The 19,124-nt window shown below is 39.8% G+C and overlaps 1 protein-coding gene across 1 annotated transcript; it reads right to left on the reverse strand.

The window, feature by feature from the left end:
- Positions 1-393: 393 nt before the first annotated feature.
- Positions 394-14,479, reverse strand: ADGRF4 (adhesion G protein-coupled receptor F4; the record flags this gene model as incomplete). The annotated part of the gene is made up of 8 exons (XM_081093530.1): positions 394-441; positions 1,441-1,500; positions 1,926-1,967; positions 4,301-5,680; positions 7,853-8,104; positions 9,504-9,655; positions 13,222-13,276; positions 14,393-14,479. The coding sequence occupies 8 exons, from the start codon at positions 14,477-14,479 to the stop codon at positions 394-396; spliced, it is 2,076 nt and encodes a 691-aa protein (XP_080949656.1).
- Positions 14,480-19,124: the final 4,645 nt, after the last annotated feature.

Genomic DNA, 19,124 nt, shown 5'->3' on the forward strand with positions numbered 1-19,124 from the left:
GATTTTAATCAACAAAGTCTTCCTTCCGGACAACCGGTCTATTGTAAGGGTCACCACTCACTGCCAAGATGGAATTAGGTGTGTGCGCGCTGTGGACAGCAAGGGTGTATCCTGTATCAGTGCAGGTGTGACGGCAGCATCCTCTCATTGAGGACAGAAACACGTGTGCTTTGACTTGGTTCTGTAGGTTTTAAAGAAGATGCACATATTCTCATTCATGTGCTGGTCGACCAAGACGTCTCTGTTCTCTGAAGGGTGCGTCCATCTCTTCTCTTCCCACCTCGCTCCAGCATCACTGAGTGGGGAAGAGCGTGCTCACAAGGGGCCCTGAGTGGTCTGTCACAACTTGCAGGTGAAGTTTCTCCTTGAGTTTTTAATACTCACATCTCATCTTCAACGATTCATTAACTTAGATCCATTGGTTGGGCTGAATGATGCATTCTAAATAGGAACAATAATAACAGTGATACCAATGAGTAATTGCATTGGCACAAATGCACACATATGTATATGTATGTGTATATGTGTGCCTGCCTAGACATAAACATGTAAAAATGAAGACACGCAGAGAAGGGCCTACATGACGCAGTGTTAAGTTACCATTTTTCACTGACTCTAACTTGGGAAGCTACATCATTATTTTTATGTTCCACCAAGAAAAAAAAAAGAAATTGCCAATTAAACTATAACATGCCACTAATTATAATATACATTCCAATTTCAGAAACGTTAAAAGGTGAAGAGAATGTCTATCATAGAATTGGTGAACTATGTTAAAAGTTATACTCAATACTAGATAACCATTAATGCTGGTTCCTAATGTGTTCAGAAACTTGTTTATTTGTTTGTTTTTAAGGAAGCAGTTCTTGTTGAGAAACTGTTAGTGGAATGAATGACTTCTTTCTAATTAATATAGCAATGGTAGCAATTGTAGTTGGTATCTTAAAAGACAGATGGCTTGGACAAAAGTCATCTCCAAGATCTATAAGAACACAGACACATCAATCCAAGGGAGTATGGTTTACTAAAAGAGTCCTGAGCAAGCAGAATGTTAATTTCCAGGGTTTGCTGGGTGGCCTTGGGCAAGTCTCAAGTACTCTGAGCCTTGGTTTCCTTACCTATGAAATGAGTAAGCTGACTTATTTCTCATTTCCACCCACTAGCATTTTATAAATTTATGATACTGGGTCCATGTTTTCCCAACTTAGTGGTCCAAATGTCAGGTTGAAATACATCCAATGTGGAAAATTGTCTTGAGTATATTCTGCTTCACTTAAGCTTTAGCAGGATACTGCAATATTTGTTGAGTGAAAAAATGAATGAATGAAGGTAGGCCTAATGATTTTCTTTGCTGAAAAATCATGAATACTGACCTATAATATTTTTCTCTGCAGGAGGACACCGACCCTCCAGTATTGAGACCAAAATGGAGAGGCTTACCTCTGCTACTCTTGTTGGCCCCTTCAGTGATGACATCTTCATCCTCAAAGCATCTCTTATCTGAAGAAGCAATGACAGTGAAGAAATGACAATATCACCAATGCCTAGTTCATGTCCTGCAACTGGGAGACCAGTCACACTGGCAGAAGCAGCATCAGATGGCTTAGCACAGTGGTTGGCAAATAATAATGCTTAGGTAATTGTTAAGGTGTGGTGTAATGAGATTTACTATTAAGATTTAAATTGTAGGTATGGTTTTAATTGCTTTCATCAACTGTACTCACATAGAGCCTCCTGTTGACTTGATGATGTGCTGGGAATGAGAGAATAGAGTTCTTTCCTTTCCCGCTCACAGCTGATGCCCTGAACCCCACCCCCTAACTCAACTCCCCTGAACCATGCTCTCTAATCAAACCTGCTTCTTCCTCCTGCTTCCCTCAGCCACACGAAAATCATTTACAATGAGTGAAACAAATTCAAGTTACCTTGTGATCCATAATGGTTCCAAACAGCAAGATGAAGAACCCCTGTGGCAAAATTCAACAGAAGTATGAGGGAAAGTTTTGCAGGCAACATATCAGCTGTTATGTTACTACCACTCTTTTAGATACCTTCTAGGACTCTTATCAGACATTCAAAACTTCACTTACCACTGGTTCAGAGGAAAATGCATTGATGTGTATTTTCTTGAGTGCACCTCAAAGAAAGAGGATCACCTTTATCTCTGTGCATGATGATGATTGACATTTATTAAATGGCTATAGATGTAGGATAGAGTTTTCAACCTTATTAAATCTGTTTACTTTCTTTCCAAATATTAAGTGAGCTGTTCTTACTCATGATGACAGTGAGACATGACATGGGATCTTGCAACTCAAAGTCACAATAACAGAAGGTATCTTGAGGAGATGAAACTTGTATTCTAGACTATTTTCACACCAAATTCTCTGGGCTGGTGGAAGAAGTTTCTGGATAAAAGAAAAACTACAGAAACCAATAAGGTCAAAGTCTCCTCAAGTTTAAACACTTGGTCACCTATAAAGTCACAATCATTGGAAGCCAATCTTTTTAAATGTTGGGAGTTGATGTCCAAGAAAAATCTGGATCTCGCCATGAGAGTGGAGGGAATCTGGGTTTTTCATGGTGAAGAAACACTGATCAGAAGACTGAAATTGTAGAATGTGAGTCACAAGTGTGTGTCTTAGTATTTTTCTTTCTATCAAGAAAGGAGACAAATAAATGATCTGAACCAAACCACAGAACATTCTGAGGTTTAATTAAGTTGCAAAGTAAAAATAGATGAGGTCATTAGTCACCAGAGTAACTGGTGGAAATCCTCTCTCCTCCAGACTTGGGGAGATATAATGTGAGTGTAAGAAATTTTGATTTCAAAAAACAAGCAAACAAACAACACAACAACAAAACAACACTTAAGTCAAAGGTTTTTCTTTAAAGTAATGCAAGGGAACGAGTGAAATAAATAGTCTCTATAGTTATTAAAGACTTATGAGTAAGATATATAATTCATCTGAGTTGGCATGTCTTTAAAGCTTGCTTTATATTTTAAATACCAAATTTCTAAATATAGTAGCGATGACATGTTAATAGGAACACTTTGCTGCTTTATTATGCAGTTATTATTTAAATACTAGTCATTTTTTTTTTCTTTTTGCTTAAAACAAACAGATAATAAATATGTTAGGCCTTGAGGGTATACAGTCTCTGTTACCACCACCTCAGCTTTGCCATTGTAGCTCCAAAACAGCCATGGGCGAAATGTAAATGATTGAGTATGGCTGTGTTCCAATAATACTATTTACAACAGGCAACAGGCCATAGTTTGCCAACTTCTGATTAAAAACATAATTAAGAATATAAACTTGCCAGATTTTCTGTTACCCATAGGTATGGAAAGCAGCCTAGCTAATGACAGTTTCCCACATGTGTAAGCTTAGCAGCCAAGATGAAGTAAAGCAGCTCTTAGAGGGATCATCGTGCCAATCAAGTGTGTTAAGGAATAAAAGACAGTAGAGATCATATTAGATCCATCTTTTTATCTTACAGGTGGAACGTAGAGAGAAGTGACTTTCCTGGGATCAGGTCACATGTGGCAGGATTTCGTTCTATGAATGGCAACCTACAATTACATCACAGGGGATAGAGGCATGGGAACCCCTGACTGGTTAACACTCAAAGAGAACGGCACAATCATGGAAAATGATTCATTTCACTGAGTTCTCAAAATACTTGAGAAAGGATAAAAATTGTGCTTGTTAGGAGGCATGACACATGAGTGTAGCCTCACACACATCCCTGACCTACTAGTCCTCCATAAGTGCAGGTCAACTTCTTCTGCCACGGAAACTTTAGGAGGGAGCCAGGTGGATCAGTGAGGAGAGAAGGAAGTAAATTTTCATCCAACCAGCTTGATTGGTTCAATGCAACTTGATAATCAACAGGGTGAGAGATGCCACAACTAAATGTCTCACAGTGGTTCTCAACCTTCTGGCCCTATAAATACAGTTTCTCATGTTGTGACCCAACCATAAAATTATTTTCGTTGTTACTTCATAACTGTAATGTTGCTACTGTTATGAATCGTAATGTAATTATCTGATATGCAGGATGGTCTTAGGCAACCCCTGTGAAAGGGTCATTTGACTGCCAAAGGCGTTGTGACCCACAGGTTGAGAACCACTGATCTAAGATATGAAGGGAAATGGAAGAAATATTTTGTGTTCTATATTTTTAAAGCATAGCTATTTTTTGTTGGAATAAAAAATTATAAAATAATATTTTATAAGTGAACTATTAATTGATAACATTAATTAATAAAGTAAGTCTCCCTCTTGGAACTTACCTGGAAAGCATTGAGCAGGGCAAAGATTATGTGGAATATCAAGGAATTGCCTTTGATGAGAGTGGCTACTCCAAAACCCCAGGTCAGTCCCAGCAGTGGGGTGAGGATGGCAACGTTTTTACTGATCCTCCTAATTATGGCCACATCTTGAGACTTGGAACTGCCAATAAAGGGCCTCTGAGTGTTGACCGCAACAACCAAAACCACAAGAAGATTCACAGCCACTATGACCAAGGCTGGGATGGCGAATGCTAAAAGGGCTTTGGTATTGTCCCAGTTAAGCCAACAGGCATCATGTCTCATGTAGCCTTTCTCTGGCATGGTGATAGCAACTGTGGTGCCCGCGATGATCAGTGGGAACCCATAGCCAATGACAAAGCCAATGGCCATCATGCGGGATTTCATCATCCTATGAAAAACGACTAATATTCCATAGATGATGAGCAGTGCTTTGAAGAGCATCCAGAAAAACAGAGAGAGGTAGAAAAAGTGGCTAAAAAATGTCATTGCAATACACCAGTTGTGGTCCTGGGCCTTTTTGCTAAAGTTGGAGGATATGATGAACCACACATTAGCAGTCAGGAGCGACACGGCTATGTTCACGATGCACACATGGCGCATGTATGATATCTCTGTCACAACAACCCGGGACCACACTGTAGCTTCAATGAGCAGGCAAAGAACCAAGCTTAGGATGGAGACACTGAGGCCAATGCAGGTGATGTAGTCCAGGATTTTGTCATCTATAGATATGGGGGACATTAGAATGGAAAACGACATCACTGCATTGGTGTAGTTACACCGGCATTTCACTCTGTTCTTGATATCCAATGTTTTCTCACACGCCTTCTCATCCCATCTCCTTTTCCTGGAATGCCAGCCAACACACTGAGCCCTCGCACTCCGGGATTTATTGATCTTCTCAAACGTGAGGAAGATTTGCTGTAATCGGTCTGGTAAAATCACCGAAAGAACCAGACCATTTACCGGCCTGGGAAGACTCGCATTTGGCAAGTGGTCTTCTTTCAGAACGGCCCCCAAGGTGGGAAACGCTATGGTGATGGCTTGGGAGGCATTTGCTCGCAGCTTCCACAGCTCGTGCTGGGGAATTTCTACCATTCCTAAGATCCCCTCTGCTGTATTGTTCGTGTTCCCAGAGAATCTGAAACTTTCCTCCGCGGTGTTGTGGCTGATGTGAAACCCTTTCGTCTGAATGAAGGGCTCGTCCACAATGTTCTCAGATGCATTGCGGAGGTGGAGTTGCCGGGCAAAGGAATTCACCGACTGCAGCAAATCTGAGCTGGCGTTCCTGTCAGGAATGAAAGCCCAGTTTGAAATGGCTGCTGTGTCAAGGATGTGGTTGGCCACTTCGCTGTAGCTCTGCAATGGAGAAAAGTGGATATGATACCAAGGATTCACACAGTATTTTACAAGGTCGGTTTCTAAAATCTGAAATTTCTGATCTTATTTGGCATATTTCTCGTGAAATTTCCTGTTTATTGAATCTCATGCTGATAAGCCTGCAGGGAAGACAAGTAAATGAATGCTAAAAATAAAATGAATCACAGATAAAGTTTATCTGCTTTTTTATGTGCCCAGGGCAGCATTTCCCAAACTGCAGTCTGTATAACCCGTTTCCCATACAATAGTAATGATTGTTTAATGCAGGAGATTGGGGATAGATTCTATAATAATTTAATTTTGAGAAATACCATATTCCTATCTCCCTCACTCTTATAAAGGGTGTCAAAGTTCATTCACACATTAAAAGGTCTAAAGAAGGAAACCTGCTTAACTTGAATTCAGAGACCTTACACCTGCTGCATCTCCCTGTTAGAAATGGAAGCTCCGTTAACATTTCTCAGAACAATTATGTTCTCCAGAAATAATTTGAAATGTTGGAAATGCTAGAGTAGACACGATCTTGCTCACTGCCATCACTATGTAATATTTTTTTCTGCAAATATTACTCCTATACCACAAACACATGTAAAAAATGTTCTAACGTTTTGACAACTTCCATAAACCCGAATGAATCAATGTGAAACACGGAAGTGAAATTTCTGTTATTGTTATATTTTCTGTGGTGGTTATAGTTTTTCCCCTGCAAAATATATTTTGAAACTGTTAGATAGCCAGTTAGCCTGGAGGTCAAATCACCCCTGGTATTGCCAACAATCAAGGCTTAACTACAACAAGACTGCGCACAAAGACCACTAGGGGGTGCACCAAGAAAAGATAAAAAAATGTGGAGACAAAGAAACAGGACGCAAATGTCAGAAATGGAAGATATAGAGCTCAAAACCACACTTTTAAGGTCTCTCAAGAACTGCCTAGAAGCTGCCGATAAACTTAGTAAGGCCCTCGAAAAGACTGGTGAGACCGCCGATAAATGTAGTGAGATCCTCAAGAAATCTAATGAGACCCTTGATGTTGTGATAAAGAACCAACTAGAAATTAAGCATACACTGACTGAAATAAAGAATATTGTACAGACACCCAACAGCAGACCAGAGGAGCGCAAGAATCAGGTCAAAGATTCGAAATGCGAAGAAGCAAAAAACACCCAACTGGAAAAGCAAAATGAAAAAAGAATCCGAAAATACGAAGATAGTGTAAGAAGCCTCTGGGACAGCTTCAAATGTACCAACATCAGAATTATAGGGGTGCCAGAAGATGGGAGAGAGCAAGATATTGAAAACCTATTTGAAGAAATAATGACAGAAAACTTCCCCCACCTGGTGAAAGAAATAGACTTACAAGTCCAGGAAGTGCAGAGAACCCCAAACAAAAGGAATCCAAGAGGACCACACCAAGACACATCATAATTAAAATGCCATGAGCAAAAGACAAAGAGAGAATCCTAAAAGCAGCAAGAGAAAGAAACCCAGTTACCTACAAGGGAATACCCATACAACTGTCAGCTGATTTCTCAACAGAAACTTTGCAGGCCAGGAGGGAGTGGCAAGAAATATTCAAAGTGATGAATACCAAGAACCTACAACCAAGATTACTTTATCCAGCAAAGCTATCATTCAGAACTGAAGGTCAGATAAAGAGCTTCACAGATAAGGAAAAGCTAAAGGAGTTCATCACCACCAAACCAGTATTATATGAAATGCTGAAAGGTATCCTTTAAGAAGAGGAAGAAGAAGAAAAAGGTAAAGATACAAATTATGAACAACAAATATGCATCTATCAACAAGTGAATCTAAGAATCAAGTGAATAAATAATCTGGTGATCATAATAGAATCAGGGACATAGAAAGGGAATGGACTGACTATTCTTGGGGGGGAAAAGGGTGTGGGGGATGCGGGAAGAGACTGGACAAAAATCGTGCACCTATGGATGAGGACAGTGGGTGGGGAGTGAGGGCGGAGAAAGGGGCGGGAACTGGGAGGAGGGGAGTTATGGGGGGAAAAGAGAGGAACAAATGTAATAATCTGAACAATAAAGATTTAATTAAAAATATTTAAAAAAAAAAAGAAACTGTTATTAAAGGGCAAGCTTTGGGGGGAGATAATGGTCGGTTTCTAACAAAGAATACCCACCTTCATTTTCTCTTTGGTAACATTATCAGACAAGTCTGTAGAGATGTTTTTTAGCAACTCCACAATAAAGGCGATATTTCCAGACGTGGCTTCTGCGGATTTCACCACGTCGATGATGCAGGCGTAGTCCCGCGGGCAGCTCCTGCGGATTACCTGCGCCACGCTCTCCCTGGGCTCTGGAGCGCGAAAGTCAAGAATGCGCAGAGGTATGGAAGGCGCTGCCACCGAAAGGCGTGATGCACTGTTTAAGTCCTGTGTTGTTGTTTTGTTAAAAAAATGATGTTTTAGTAAAAATGAATAACCTAACACGCATCAGACTAAATGAGATAAAGGCACAAAGGATCAACATGAAGAAAATAGACGAGAAGCAAGGGGTCCTAAAATGTGGTTCAGATGCTGAGGGTTACAGAGAGGTTAAGGTGGGGTCTCACACAGGCAGGGGATTGTATCAAAGTCCCTGCAGAGATCTCTCTTCCTATTGGAATTTGCTTTTGAGGACGGAGACTTTAACTCAGGACGGAAACAGTTTTCTCCAGAGATGTGGAGAAATTCTAGAAAACATTGGTCCAGTAATTATTATGTTTTTAAGAGGTGCCACATTACGAGGAATTTTGAGGATAGTGTTGGAGATTGGCCAGTCAAACACGGAACACAATGGAATTGCAATTTCAAAAAGCTGAGTTCACTCATTAGAATAAATTATTTGCTTATTTTCTCATATGTTTCCCCAGAGTCTCCCAGAATGTGACTTTGGATAAGCCAAAGCAATAATATACTTCATTTAATTCCCTTTGGAATGCCACTAGGGTTGCAAGGACCCTACCTATGCTAAGTGACAGAGCCTCCATGGCCCTTGCAGAGTCACTGTTGAAGTTTTACGAAAGGCAGAGATCCATGTGCTTCTCTGGGATTAGAGAGAAGGTAGGTGTACATGGTGCTTAAGTGAAAGAATATAAAACAGGATATTTTCATTCTAACTCATATTTTTTTTTGTTTTCACTGCATTGCTATTCCCTTTGGGTCACTCATTTCTCCTTTCTTTTGGTCAAGTGATTGAAAGTATTAGAAAAAAATGAAAATGAATTTGTTTCTATACACATTTAGTTGATTAATTAGGTAGCCCAGAGACAAGCAAATCCACCTTTAGAGCTAAAACTTTATCCCAACTAGCATGGCTCAGTGCTTTAGTATAGACCTATAAACTAGGAGGTCAGGTTTTGATTCCGGGTCAGGTCACATGTCCCCCTGTGGACTCCATCCCCAGTGGGGAGTGGGAGGGGCATGCAGGAGGCAGCCAATCAATGATTCTCTTTCTTCATTGATGTTTCTATCTCTCTCTCCCTCTCCTTTCCTCTCTGAAATCAATAAAAATATTTAAAAAATAGAGCTAAAACGTTATCCTCCAAGCATTTACTATTACATAAATGAGTTTCAGATCTGTTTTTAGGAAAGGATTCTGAAAGGGAGAGAGAGTGGGGAATGAGGAGAGAACTTGAGTTTGGGTAAGGAAGAAGAAGAGACAAATATAACCTGTTCTATAGATTGTCCTAAGTCCAAACCTGAGACTTATGCTCAATAGAACATGTTAAAAATGCCTCTGCCACCTCCTGAGGGATTGGCTCCTGTTGCCAATAATATCCAAATGCATCACCTGGAAGAGCATTTCCACAGAAAGGCTTGTACATGTTTCAGTTGATTTTTGCCACTTGTTTTGATTGCATGTAAATCCTATTTCTCCACGAAAGGGCTGAGCACAGGGCTGGCTGCAGTTGGATGAAGTGATGCAAGGACCATGACATTTCTCTGAAAAAGAAAAGAGAGAGAGAGAGAGATCTAATTAGCAGTCCCAAACTTCGATGGGGGCATCAAAATCATACTGGGGATTTTTAAAAATATATTTTATTGATTTTTTACAGAGAGGAAGGAAGAGGAATAGAGAGTTAGAAACATCGATGAGAGAGAGACATTGATCAGCTGTCTCCTGCACATTCCCTACTGGGGATGTGCCCACAACCAAGGTACATGCCCCTGACCGGAATCGAACCTGGGACCCCTGAGTCTGCAGGCTGATGCTGTATCCACTGAGCCAAACCGGTTAGGGCTCATACTGGGGATTTTATGTTGCTTCCAAAGGAGGTGATATTGACCTGGGTCCTCAGCAACAAGACAGACCTGCCAGGCAGGTTGTAAAGCTGATGTCTCTAGGCAGTGGGTGGAAAGGAGGAATCACAGGTCTTTCAGAAAGGCTAGCTCAGAGCATCTGAGGGGAGAGGGCCAGAGATGAGGAGGGGGAGAGTAGCAGTGGTTAGGTCCTGAAGGACCTTGTATGCTGTGCTAACATGGGCATTACCAGAAAACAAGATTAAATTTGGTTTTGAAAAAAAATTAACAGTAGCATAAAGCAGGAATCTGCACACTTTTCTGTAAAGGATCATATAAATGTCAAATAAAACACAGGATGCTCACATAAATGTTAATTTTATTTTCAGATACAGTCGATTCTCATTATTTGCAGTAGTTATTTCCTATGAAGTCGCTGCCATAAACACTGAATCAGCAAATACTGAGCCATCGTTCCTAGGGGAATAGAAGGTTTCTAGGAGCTTCTGCTCACAAAATGTTCAACAGATCAGTATCAATCTATGTTTGTTTTATGTGTGTTTTTATTTAAAGTCACCTTATATAATCAATAGTTGATTTATTGACATTGAACTCATGGACAATAGTGCTATAACTCATGATAGCATATAAACAAAGGTTATCGAACACAGGTGTTTTCTCCAGAAGGTACATCACAGCTCGGTTAGGAACACTAGACAGCACTTCACCCTATCCTTGGGGGCCATACTAAACAGCAAGATTGCCAACAAAAAAGCAAAATACCGGGCACTACATAGGCCGCCCAAAGAACACTGTGTGTGCTAAGAGAGCTGGAACAAGAAGGCAGAGCACCACTTGTTCAACCTCAGCTGGGAACATGCACCCAGCCAACTCAATTTTTTTGCTGTTCTGTGAATGATGGAGAAAGAACTGTGAGTGTTGATTTTGAGATTACAAATACCTTTCAAAAGAGTAGGAGAATTTGCAAATACACAATCCACAAATAATGAGGACTGACTGAAGATGATCAGATAAACAATGAATACTGTTTTAGGGTATATATGGTCCATGCATTCTTATTCATTGTTTTTCTGAAATTTAAATTTAACCAGGAATCCTATGTTTTTATTTGCCAAATATGACTATACTCATCACAGAGTAAATAGTTTCAACACTGTGGGCTATACAGTTTCTGTGACAACTACTCAACTCTGCCTTTGTAGCGTGAAAGCAGTCAAAGGTAATATGTAAGTGAATGGGCATGGCTGGGTTCCAATAAAACTTTATTTACAAAACCTGGTGGCAGGCTTATTTTGGCCCATGAGTAGAGTGAATTGACTTGAGGCAGAGAGGCCAGGAATGAAGCTGTTGAAGTATTCCTAGGAGAGTGGCAGGGAAATGGAGAGAAGTAAATGAGGCTGAGAGCTATTAAGGTGTTGACATCAATATGACGTGGTGATTTGGCTGTGAGATAAGAATACACCCACATTTATGTCTTGGATAGCTCTGTGGATGACTCCATTCACAGAGAAAGGAAACAAGTGGGTTTACCCAGTGTATCAATTTGGCAGTTATTTAAATTGAGTGGCTCTCAGTTTATATAATTTGGAGATGATACCACGGTGTTGTTACAAACACTAAATGAGAGACAGCATCTTGTGCAGCACTTCGGCTATAAATGCTCAATAAAGTATCTCCAATTTTCTCCTCTTTCCTTTTTTAATTCCATATCTAAGTAGAGATTTATCTGCCACCAAAAATATTTGTCATGAATGTGCAGAATCCAGTTTATTCTTATTATTTGGGTGAGAATCACAAGATTTCACTATTTTATGACTAATAACTACTTACATAGTTTGTCTTTCTCTTCTCAAGAGTGACCAGTTTCACCAATACAATATCTATCTGACATCACTTCAACATACTTCTCAGCACCAAAGCATTACGTACATTGAAGCAATACAAAAATATCTTTGGATGAAGACATGAATGAATAATGTCCTTTCCCCTCTTCTGCCTCTTGTTAGCTTGTTATTTCAAATGGATTTTCCTTGTGGGTTTTTAAATGAACACTTATCTACTATTCTAGAATCTGTGAATATTTGCCAACTTTATTCATTGACTATGCCATGGATAATGGTATAATTGTAAGAAAATCTATCACTATTGGTAAACATTGAGAACTTATTTTATATATATATATATATATATATATATATATATATATATATATATATTCTGTTTGTATAGATGAGATCATTTGTTTACTTATTTGTCCATCATGTTTATGAGCATCTATTATTTATGTAGCCACTTTGGAAAATCTAGAAAAGTAAACATCAACCACATTTCCCAGGCTCTATGGTACTACTGGGTCACACTAATGGTGAAGGCCATATTTTTCAGGCTCTTGTCTCTATTGTTCAGGCAGCACTCCCAGCACCACCACCAACCCCTGATCATTCTCACTCAATTTGCATCTAGTTTTTAGGGGACGGTCAACATGTCTTATAAACTAGGCTGTAAGCTACAGTGATATTGAAGCATGTTCCATATTCTTCCACCCCAGCTTTGCACCCTTTCCTCCCTCACCACTGTTGTCCATTCCTGAGATGTTTCTTGAAAATGTCATCAAGTATGTGTGGCTAGTGTTCACTGCTTCCAGGACTCCAATGACACTTTTACCATTTGCAACAGCACAGCATGGATGGAACTGGAAAGCATTATGTTAAGTGAAATAAGCCAGTTGGAGAAAGATAAGTATCACATGATCTCACTCATATGTGGGATATAATGACCAACATAATTTGATGAACAAGAATGGATCCAGAGACAAATGGCAGGGGAGGGGGTTGGGGTTAGAGAGCAACCAAAGGACTTGTATGAATGCATATTAGCATAACCAATGGACATAGACACTGGGAAAGTGGGGGCTTACCTGGGTTGGAATGGCTGGGGAGGGGTCAATTGGGGAAAAAGAAGACATATGTAAAACTTTAGACAATAAAAAATAAATAAAATAAAAAAAGAACAGGAGGGAAGAGGACAGAGGAAAGAACCCGTGAATTAAAAAATAGATATTACCTAATCTGAAAAATATAGAGAAAATATACTTAAAAAAAAGAAGAATGAACAAAGCCTCTGGGAATTATGGGACTATCACAAAAGATCTGATAGTCATCATTCATGTCATTGGAGTCCTGGAGATTTTTATATTTTATTGGAGCACTTGTGGTCTGGGACATGCCATGTCTTCTTTAGCCACATACCTTGTATCCTTCCAGTCTTGGGTTTCTCTTCAGGATATTGACGTTTATCTCCATCCTGTAAAACACAAATTCCCAAAGGTCCTCTTTACTGTGGAATTCTCCTCTCTCATCTCAACTTAGAGGCTCCATGTGGATGTGAAGAGAAAATGTGTTCAGGACTAGGAAGAAAAATGCAGCGGGTTCATGTGCTGATACCGCAGGAACTTGCTGAAGGAAACATGGGTGTGAGCATGGACAGAGAACACACTACCCTCCAAGAAGGACTAGAACCTTGTCACTGGTCACCTGGGCTCTGAAGGTCAGGTTAGTGGATTGCGTCCATCTTTTGGAAAGTCTAAGTGTTCAGAGAGACCACGCAGAGGACAATTCCAGCACTAAGCTGTTCTCTGCCTATCTTAACTGTAACTGTGAAATGCAGCTTATGTACTTCAGCATATATTGAGAAAAAGAGAAATGAACTGATACTAGAAGTAAGCATTTGGTTGTACTAATGGAATCACAACATCTTTTATAGCTATAAAGAACGATCAAGTTTATCTAAAAGAAAAAATAATACCCTTCATGTTATAGATAAGTAAATTAAAACTCAGAAAAGTGAAGCAACTTGTGTAACTAATAAGAATCAAACAAAGTTAAGGTCTGAATCTAAATCTGTCAACTACCTAACGGCCAGGATAGTGCAGTCATGTCCTACCTAATGATGCTTTGGTCAATGACAGACCATGTGTCCGACTGTGATACACCATGTAGCCTAGGTGTGTAATACACTATACCATGTAGGTTTGTGTAAGTGCACTGTATGGAGTTCGCACAATGACCTAAATCACCTAATGATGCATTTCTCAGAACATATCCCCATCATTAAGAAGATCATGACTGTACTTCCTCCTTTCAATTGCTGCCTCTCTATATTCTCTGTGGTTTCAAAGTGATTTTTCTACTATGTTGTTGTACCCTGCTACACCTTGCAACTATACTGTTGCAAGTCCCAGCCACCTCTCAAATTTTCTTTCTTCCTGTCTCTGGAAAACTACTATTGGCAAGAGTAAAATGGCAGCCATTTGAAAATGTCTTTAACATGACATGTTGTTTGTCATAAAACTAGCCATCTAGACGAACTGCCAGTTTTCTCAAGGGGCTTTTGGACCTATTGTGAGAACATTCTACTTACTTTTATGTGGATCTTGGCTCTATACTGAGAACATTCTGTGGTCAGAAATAACATTAAACAGCAGATCATGGTTGACTGGGACTTCATTTTCACACATTGGGATCTTCACCTGCAATAGAGAAAGAAGGTGCAGCCGGCTGAAAGTGATAACTAGCACAATACTTCACAGAAAAACCAACCAGTGAGTGACGCCATTGGGTACTTGAGATATTTATACCAAACAACCTACCTCAGGAAAAAGCAGACTGTCTGTTAACTATTGACTTGTCTACAAACAGTAGCAAGAATGATGGAAATACCAGGAAAAATATATGTTCACCAAAGCAGCATTTCTTATTTAATCCACAACTTTCTTTAATAATAAAATGTTCAAGAACTTTTATTTGCTAATCACTGTTCTAAGCACTTTCGCTGCAATAAACTCATGTAATCATGCGGTACAAGATAGTATTACTGGTTTCATGTTATCAATGGAGAAACTAAGGCACAATGACTTGAGCAACTATGAGCCAAAGTCACTCAGATGAAAGATGGTGGAGCCAAGAGTTCAACCAGGTGGTTTGGGTGGAGAAGAATGTTAATCTCTTTATTCTTAAAGGGTGTCCAGTGGGGAACAAAGAAAAGTCAAACCGATGGTGGGAAGAGAGATTATCTATATATTGTACCTAGTGAACAAGGTTTGGCAGACACCTAGCCTTCAGGAAAGAAAAGTCCCTTTATGGTCAAATGGAGATGAACTTACTTTGATCTCTCTAGGCCATCTGTGGCCAGGCAGCAGATGAAATCACTGATCTGCAGTCAAACTTTTCCTGGGTGGAGTCAAAACTGAGATGGGTTTTCATGACTCTAGTGAGCCTTCAAGTGAGATGATGAGACACGGTCACTTATAGGGAAGTTTCCAAATTGTCTTTGAGTTTAAAATCATCTTTGAGTTTCTAACCATTGAACAGGGGAAAGTATTTTGATTTATACCAATGTCTTGTAGATCCAGTCTGGGCAGAGGAAAGTGAACATGGCAGAATGACCGGCAAAGTGTGGTAATAGATCTATATGGGTGTTGGGATATGTATGCAGAATTCTTGATCTTATAGTGTAGGTGGAAAGAAGTTCTCATTTATATAGTGCTCATTGGTGGATGAGCACACTAAGCAATTTGCAATGTAAATATTATTTAGATGAATTTTTAACTGATGATCACATAAAGAAGTACCTGAAGAACCAGTATAGGTTGGCTTAAATGTATCCATGTGTTTCACCTGTATACCTATAGGTTGCACAAATTTTTAATATGACACAATAAGAAACAGATCTTATATTGTGACTCAGTGTATACAGACAAATATGTGTATATGTATATATGGGTATCCATATATAACTGAAAAAATAGATTTATTTCATTATCCAGTTGAAAATTGTTCACTTTGATCCTTTCTCTTTGCTATTCTTTACAATGATGTTGAAATTTCCTTGCCTGGGTACATGTATCAGGGAGAAAAGATACCTACATTCAGGACCACATAAAAGGACTGAGGCTGAAGATAAATGCAATTCTCTTCTATCTGGAGATGATGGTTTGAAATGCAGTTAAATGGAGGAAGGGGAGCCAACAGCAGGCATTTATAAGCAATAGTGTTTTCTATCTAAGGCTGCAGAGGAGGGCCACTTTTACTCTAAGTGTTCAGCGTAGGAACTTTGCATAAGCTAATCTTGCTAGAAAGAAGTCAGGCATTTGCCCTAGCCGGTTTGGCTCACTGGATAGAGCGTCGGCCTGGAGACTGAAGGGTCCCACGTTTGATTCCGGTCAAGGGCATGTACCTTGGTTGCGGGCACATCCCCATTAGCGGGTGTGCAGGAGGCAGCTGATTGATGCTTCTCTCTCATCGATGTTTCTAACTCTCTATCCCTCTCCCTTCCTCTCTGTAAAAAATCAATAAAATATATTAAAAAAAAAGAAGTCAGGCATTTGGCTTAAGATGTGATGGGATGTTGTGTGAATTAGGGAGTCCAAAAATGTTTCCTCAAGCAGTGCTAGAGCCTCCAGGTGTGCAAATCCTGAAAGGATTCAAGTAAAGGAGCCAATGGTCATGGCATTTTATGTAGATCATTATACTCTTTGTAGAACATTAGGAAATAATAATACATTTTATATATTCACATAAACTAAAAACGTATGCGGGAAGCCACTGCTTTCTCAGTACTATCATAAGAGTGCACCAAAGAATGCAGAAGGCTGATGGACCTTGGACTTAGCAGGGCTGTGTTGAGATAGCAGTGGCTGGAAGCAATTTCCTGACCTAATAGCCTCAAAGTAAATGTTTACTGGACCTTACTGATCTTTACTGATCTTTATTGACCTTAGAGACAGTCTGTCTGCTACCTGTTTCTCGTGCTTTACTGAGGGCAAGATGTGTATCTAAAACTGAATAAAAAGCAGATAAGGCCAGGTTCCAGTGTGCCTCTCCAAGAAAGAAGTCTCCACCTGGCCCCCCCATGCCTTCTAAATTCATATTTCTTGTATAGTATTTTCATTTGTGCATCGACCCCTTCTTCAGATCCTGAACTCCCGCTGCAAAAGGTTGCGGCAACGTATACTAGCAGAAATATACCAAGTATATGCAAAATAAATCATAAGCATGACCATAAGAAACACAAACTTTGAACTGAGCACATTTGGCTATTTGGGGGTTTCAGTTAATGAACTTGCTACTTGCTCATTCATGTTGCTATAGTCTACTGTAGGTAACCCACATACCATTTGGTATGATAAGTACATGGTAAATTTCCTTCAGTTATTATAAATGTGTGTGGGAGGGGTGGAAAATGTTTATGATGTTACCCAAGAGGCATTATAACATTCTTATTTTTGCCCAGTTTAATTGGCAAGCATGGGCCGGATGGGTAGATGTTTTCAAGTTAGGCCCCATTGGGTTATTTCTTTTCCTACCAGATAGAGTTGAATGGGAGCCCACCCATCAGAATTGAATAATGGCCGAGGCCAAAAGCCGGAGTGCTCTTCAGAGCAGACAGCAAGCAGAGCATAAGACTCTGAGGATGGAAACGTTTTAAAAATTAAAAAGAAGCCAGGATAATCCAAAATCACAGGTGGATATTTTATAGAACAGAATGAAGGAAGCACACGTTCTTAGATTTATCGCTGATAAAGAATTAGCAGTTCGCCGAAACCGGTTTGGCTCAGTGGACAGAGCGTCAGCTTGCGGACTGAAAGGTCCCAGGTTCGATTCCGGTCAAGGGCATGTACCTGGGTTGCGGGCACATCCCCAGTGGGGGATGTGCAGGAGGCAGCTGATCGATGTTTCTCTCTCATTGATGTTTCTGGCTCTCTATCTCTCTCCCTTTCTCTCTGTGAAAAATCAATAAAATATATTTAAAAAAAAAAAGAATTAGCAGTTCAAGTGAACTTTGAGTTTTGCCTAAGTCCCAACTGAAAACTATCTGCAGGTACAAATAAGGTACCTCTCCAATACCTAGGACAGTGCCTGCATGTAGAACATATCTCTTGAAATAATGAGGGAAAGAAAAGAACAAGGACACAGAATCTAAATATATTCAATTAACTGTGACAAGAGGAGTGTGGATTGTCCAGAAGAATATCAGCAAAACATGGGCATGCCATCAGAAGACGCGTTCAGAGGTGAACCTCACTGAGGCAAACTCTCCTGCTTGTTTGTTCGTTCCTGCTGAAGAGTGGCTGGCGTCACTGCGATGTCCTTCCCTACATGGAGAGTCCAGAGTTCTCCATGTACTTTAGCTCAGATGACCTTTATGCCATCCATTAACCTCTGGTTCTACAGTGTGTTCAACTTAGCACAGTGATGGCGAACCTCTGACACGCGTGTCAGAGGTGACACACGAACTCATTTTTTTGGTTGATTTTCTTTGTTAAATGGCATTTAAATATATAAAATAAATATCAAAAATATTAATCTTTGTTTTACATGGTTGCAAAGATCAAAAAAATGTCTATATGTGACATGGCACCAGAGTTTAGTTAGGGTTTTTCAAATGCAGACATGCCAAGCTCAAAAGGTTCACCATCACTGATTTAGCAAAAACTCTGCGTCTTTGTGAAATCCCTATTTCGACAAATTCCTTGGGCTTAATACTGTTTGGCGAACTATCACTGGCTATTTAAATCAAGCTCTTAAGGTTTCACATTTTTATGGACCCCCATATGTACAGTCATAAAAATAAACTTGGGATATTAACAATCCATCAATCAACCAATCAATCCAGAACCTCGTACCCAATGGGGGAAAATAAAAACAGTAAATAGTAATCCTGACAGGACAGTGCTATAATATGCATGTTTCTGCCCAGGACCCACCAGTTGTTTGCCAACAATTTGTAGCACCCACCAAACTTAAATTTAAAAAAATGGAAGAAAAACTTAACGAGGACACTGGTACCCACTGACTTAAATATTCTATGAATTCAGTAAGTTTACCTGCTTTACTCTTAGTAGGAAAAAGATACAGAGTTTGTGTCTATTGCATTTGGCCAACATATTGTGTCCTGAAGTGGGTTTCTCTGGAGCACTGGTCTCACAAAAGCCTGAGGGGTTACAAGGTCAGATCAGTTTGGGAAACAGTGTGTCACTGCCACTCCTTCACCCACACCTACACATAGCAAAGACTCTGAGGGCAATTCCAGTAAGAAGACTGACTCAGGTTTTGCCAAATTTACTTGATCATCAAAAGTACTTTGGGGAATT

This window comes from Myotis nattereri (genome assembly GCF_964212035.1).
Source record: "Myotis nattereri genome assembly, chromosome: 6".
Classification (NCBI taxonomy): Eukaryota; Metazoa; Chordata; class Mammalia; order Chiroptera; family Vespertilionidae; genus Myotis; species Myotis nattereri.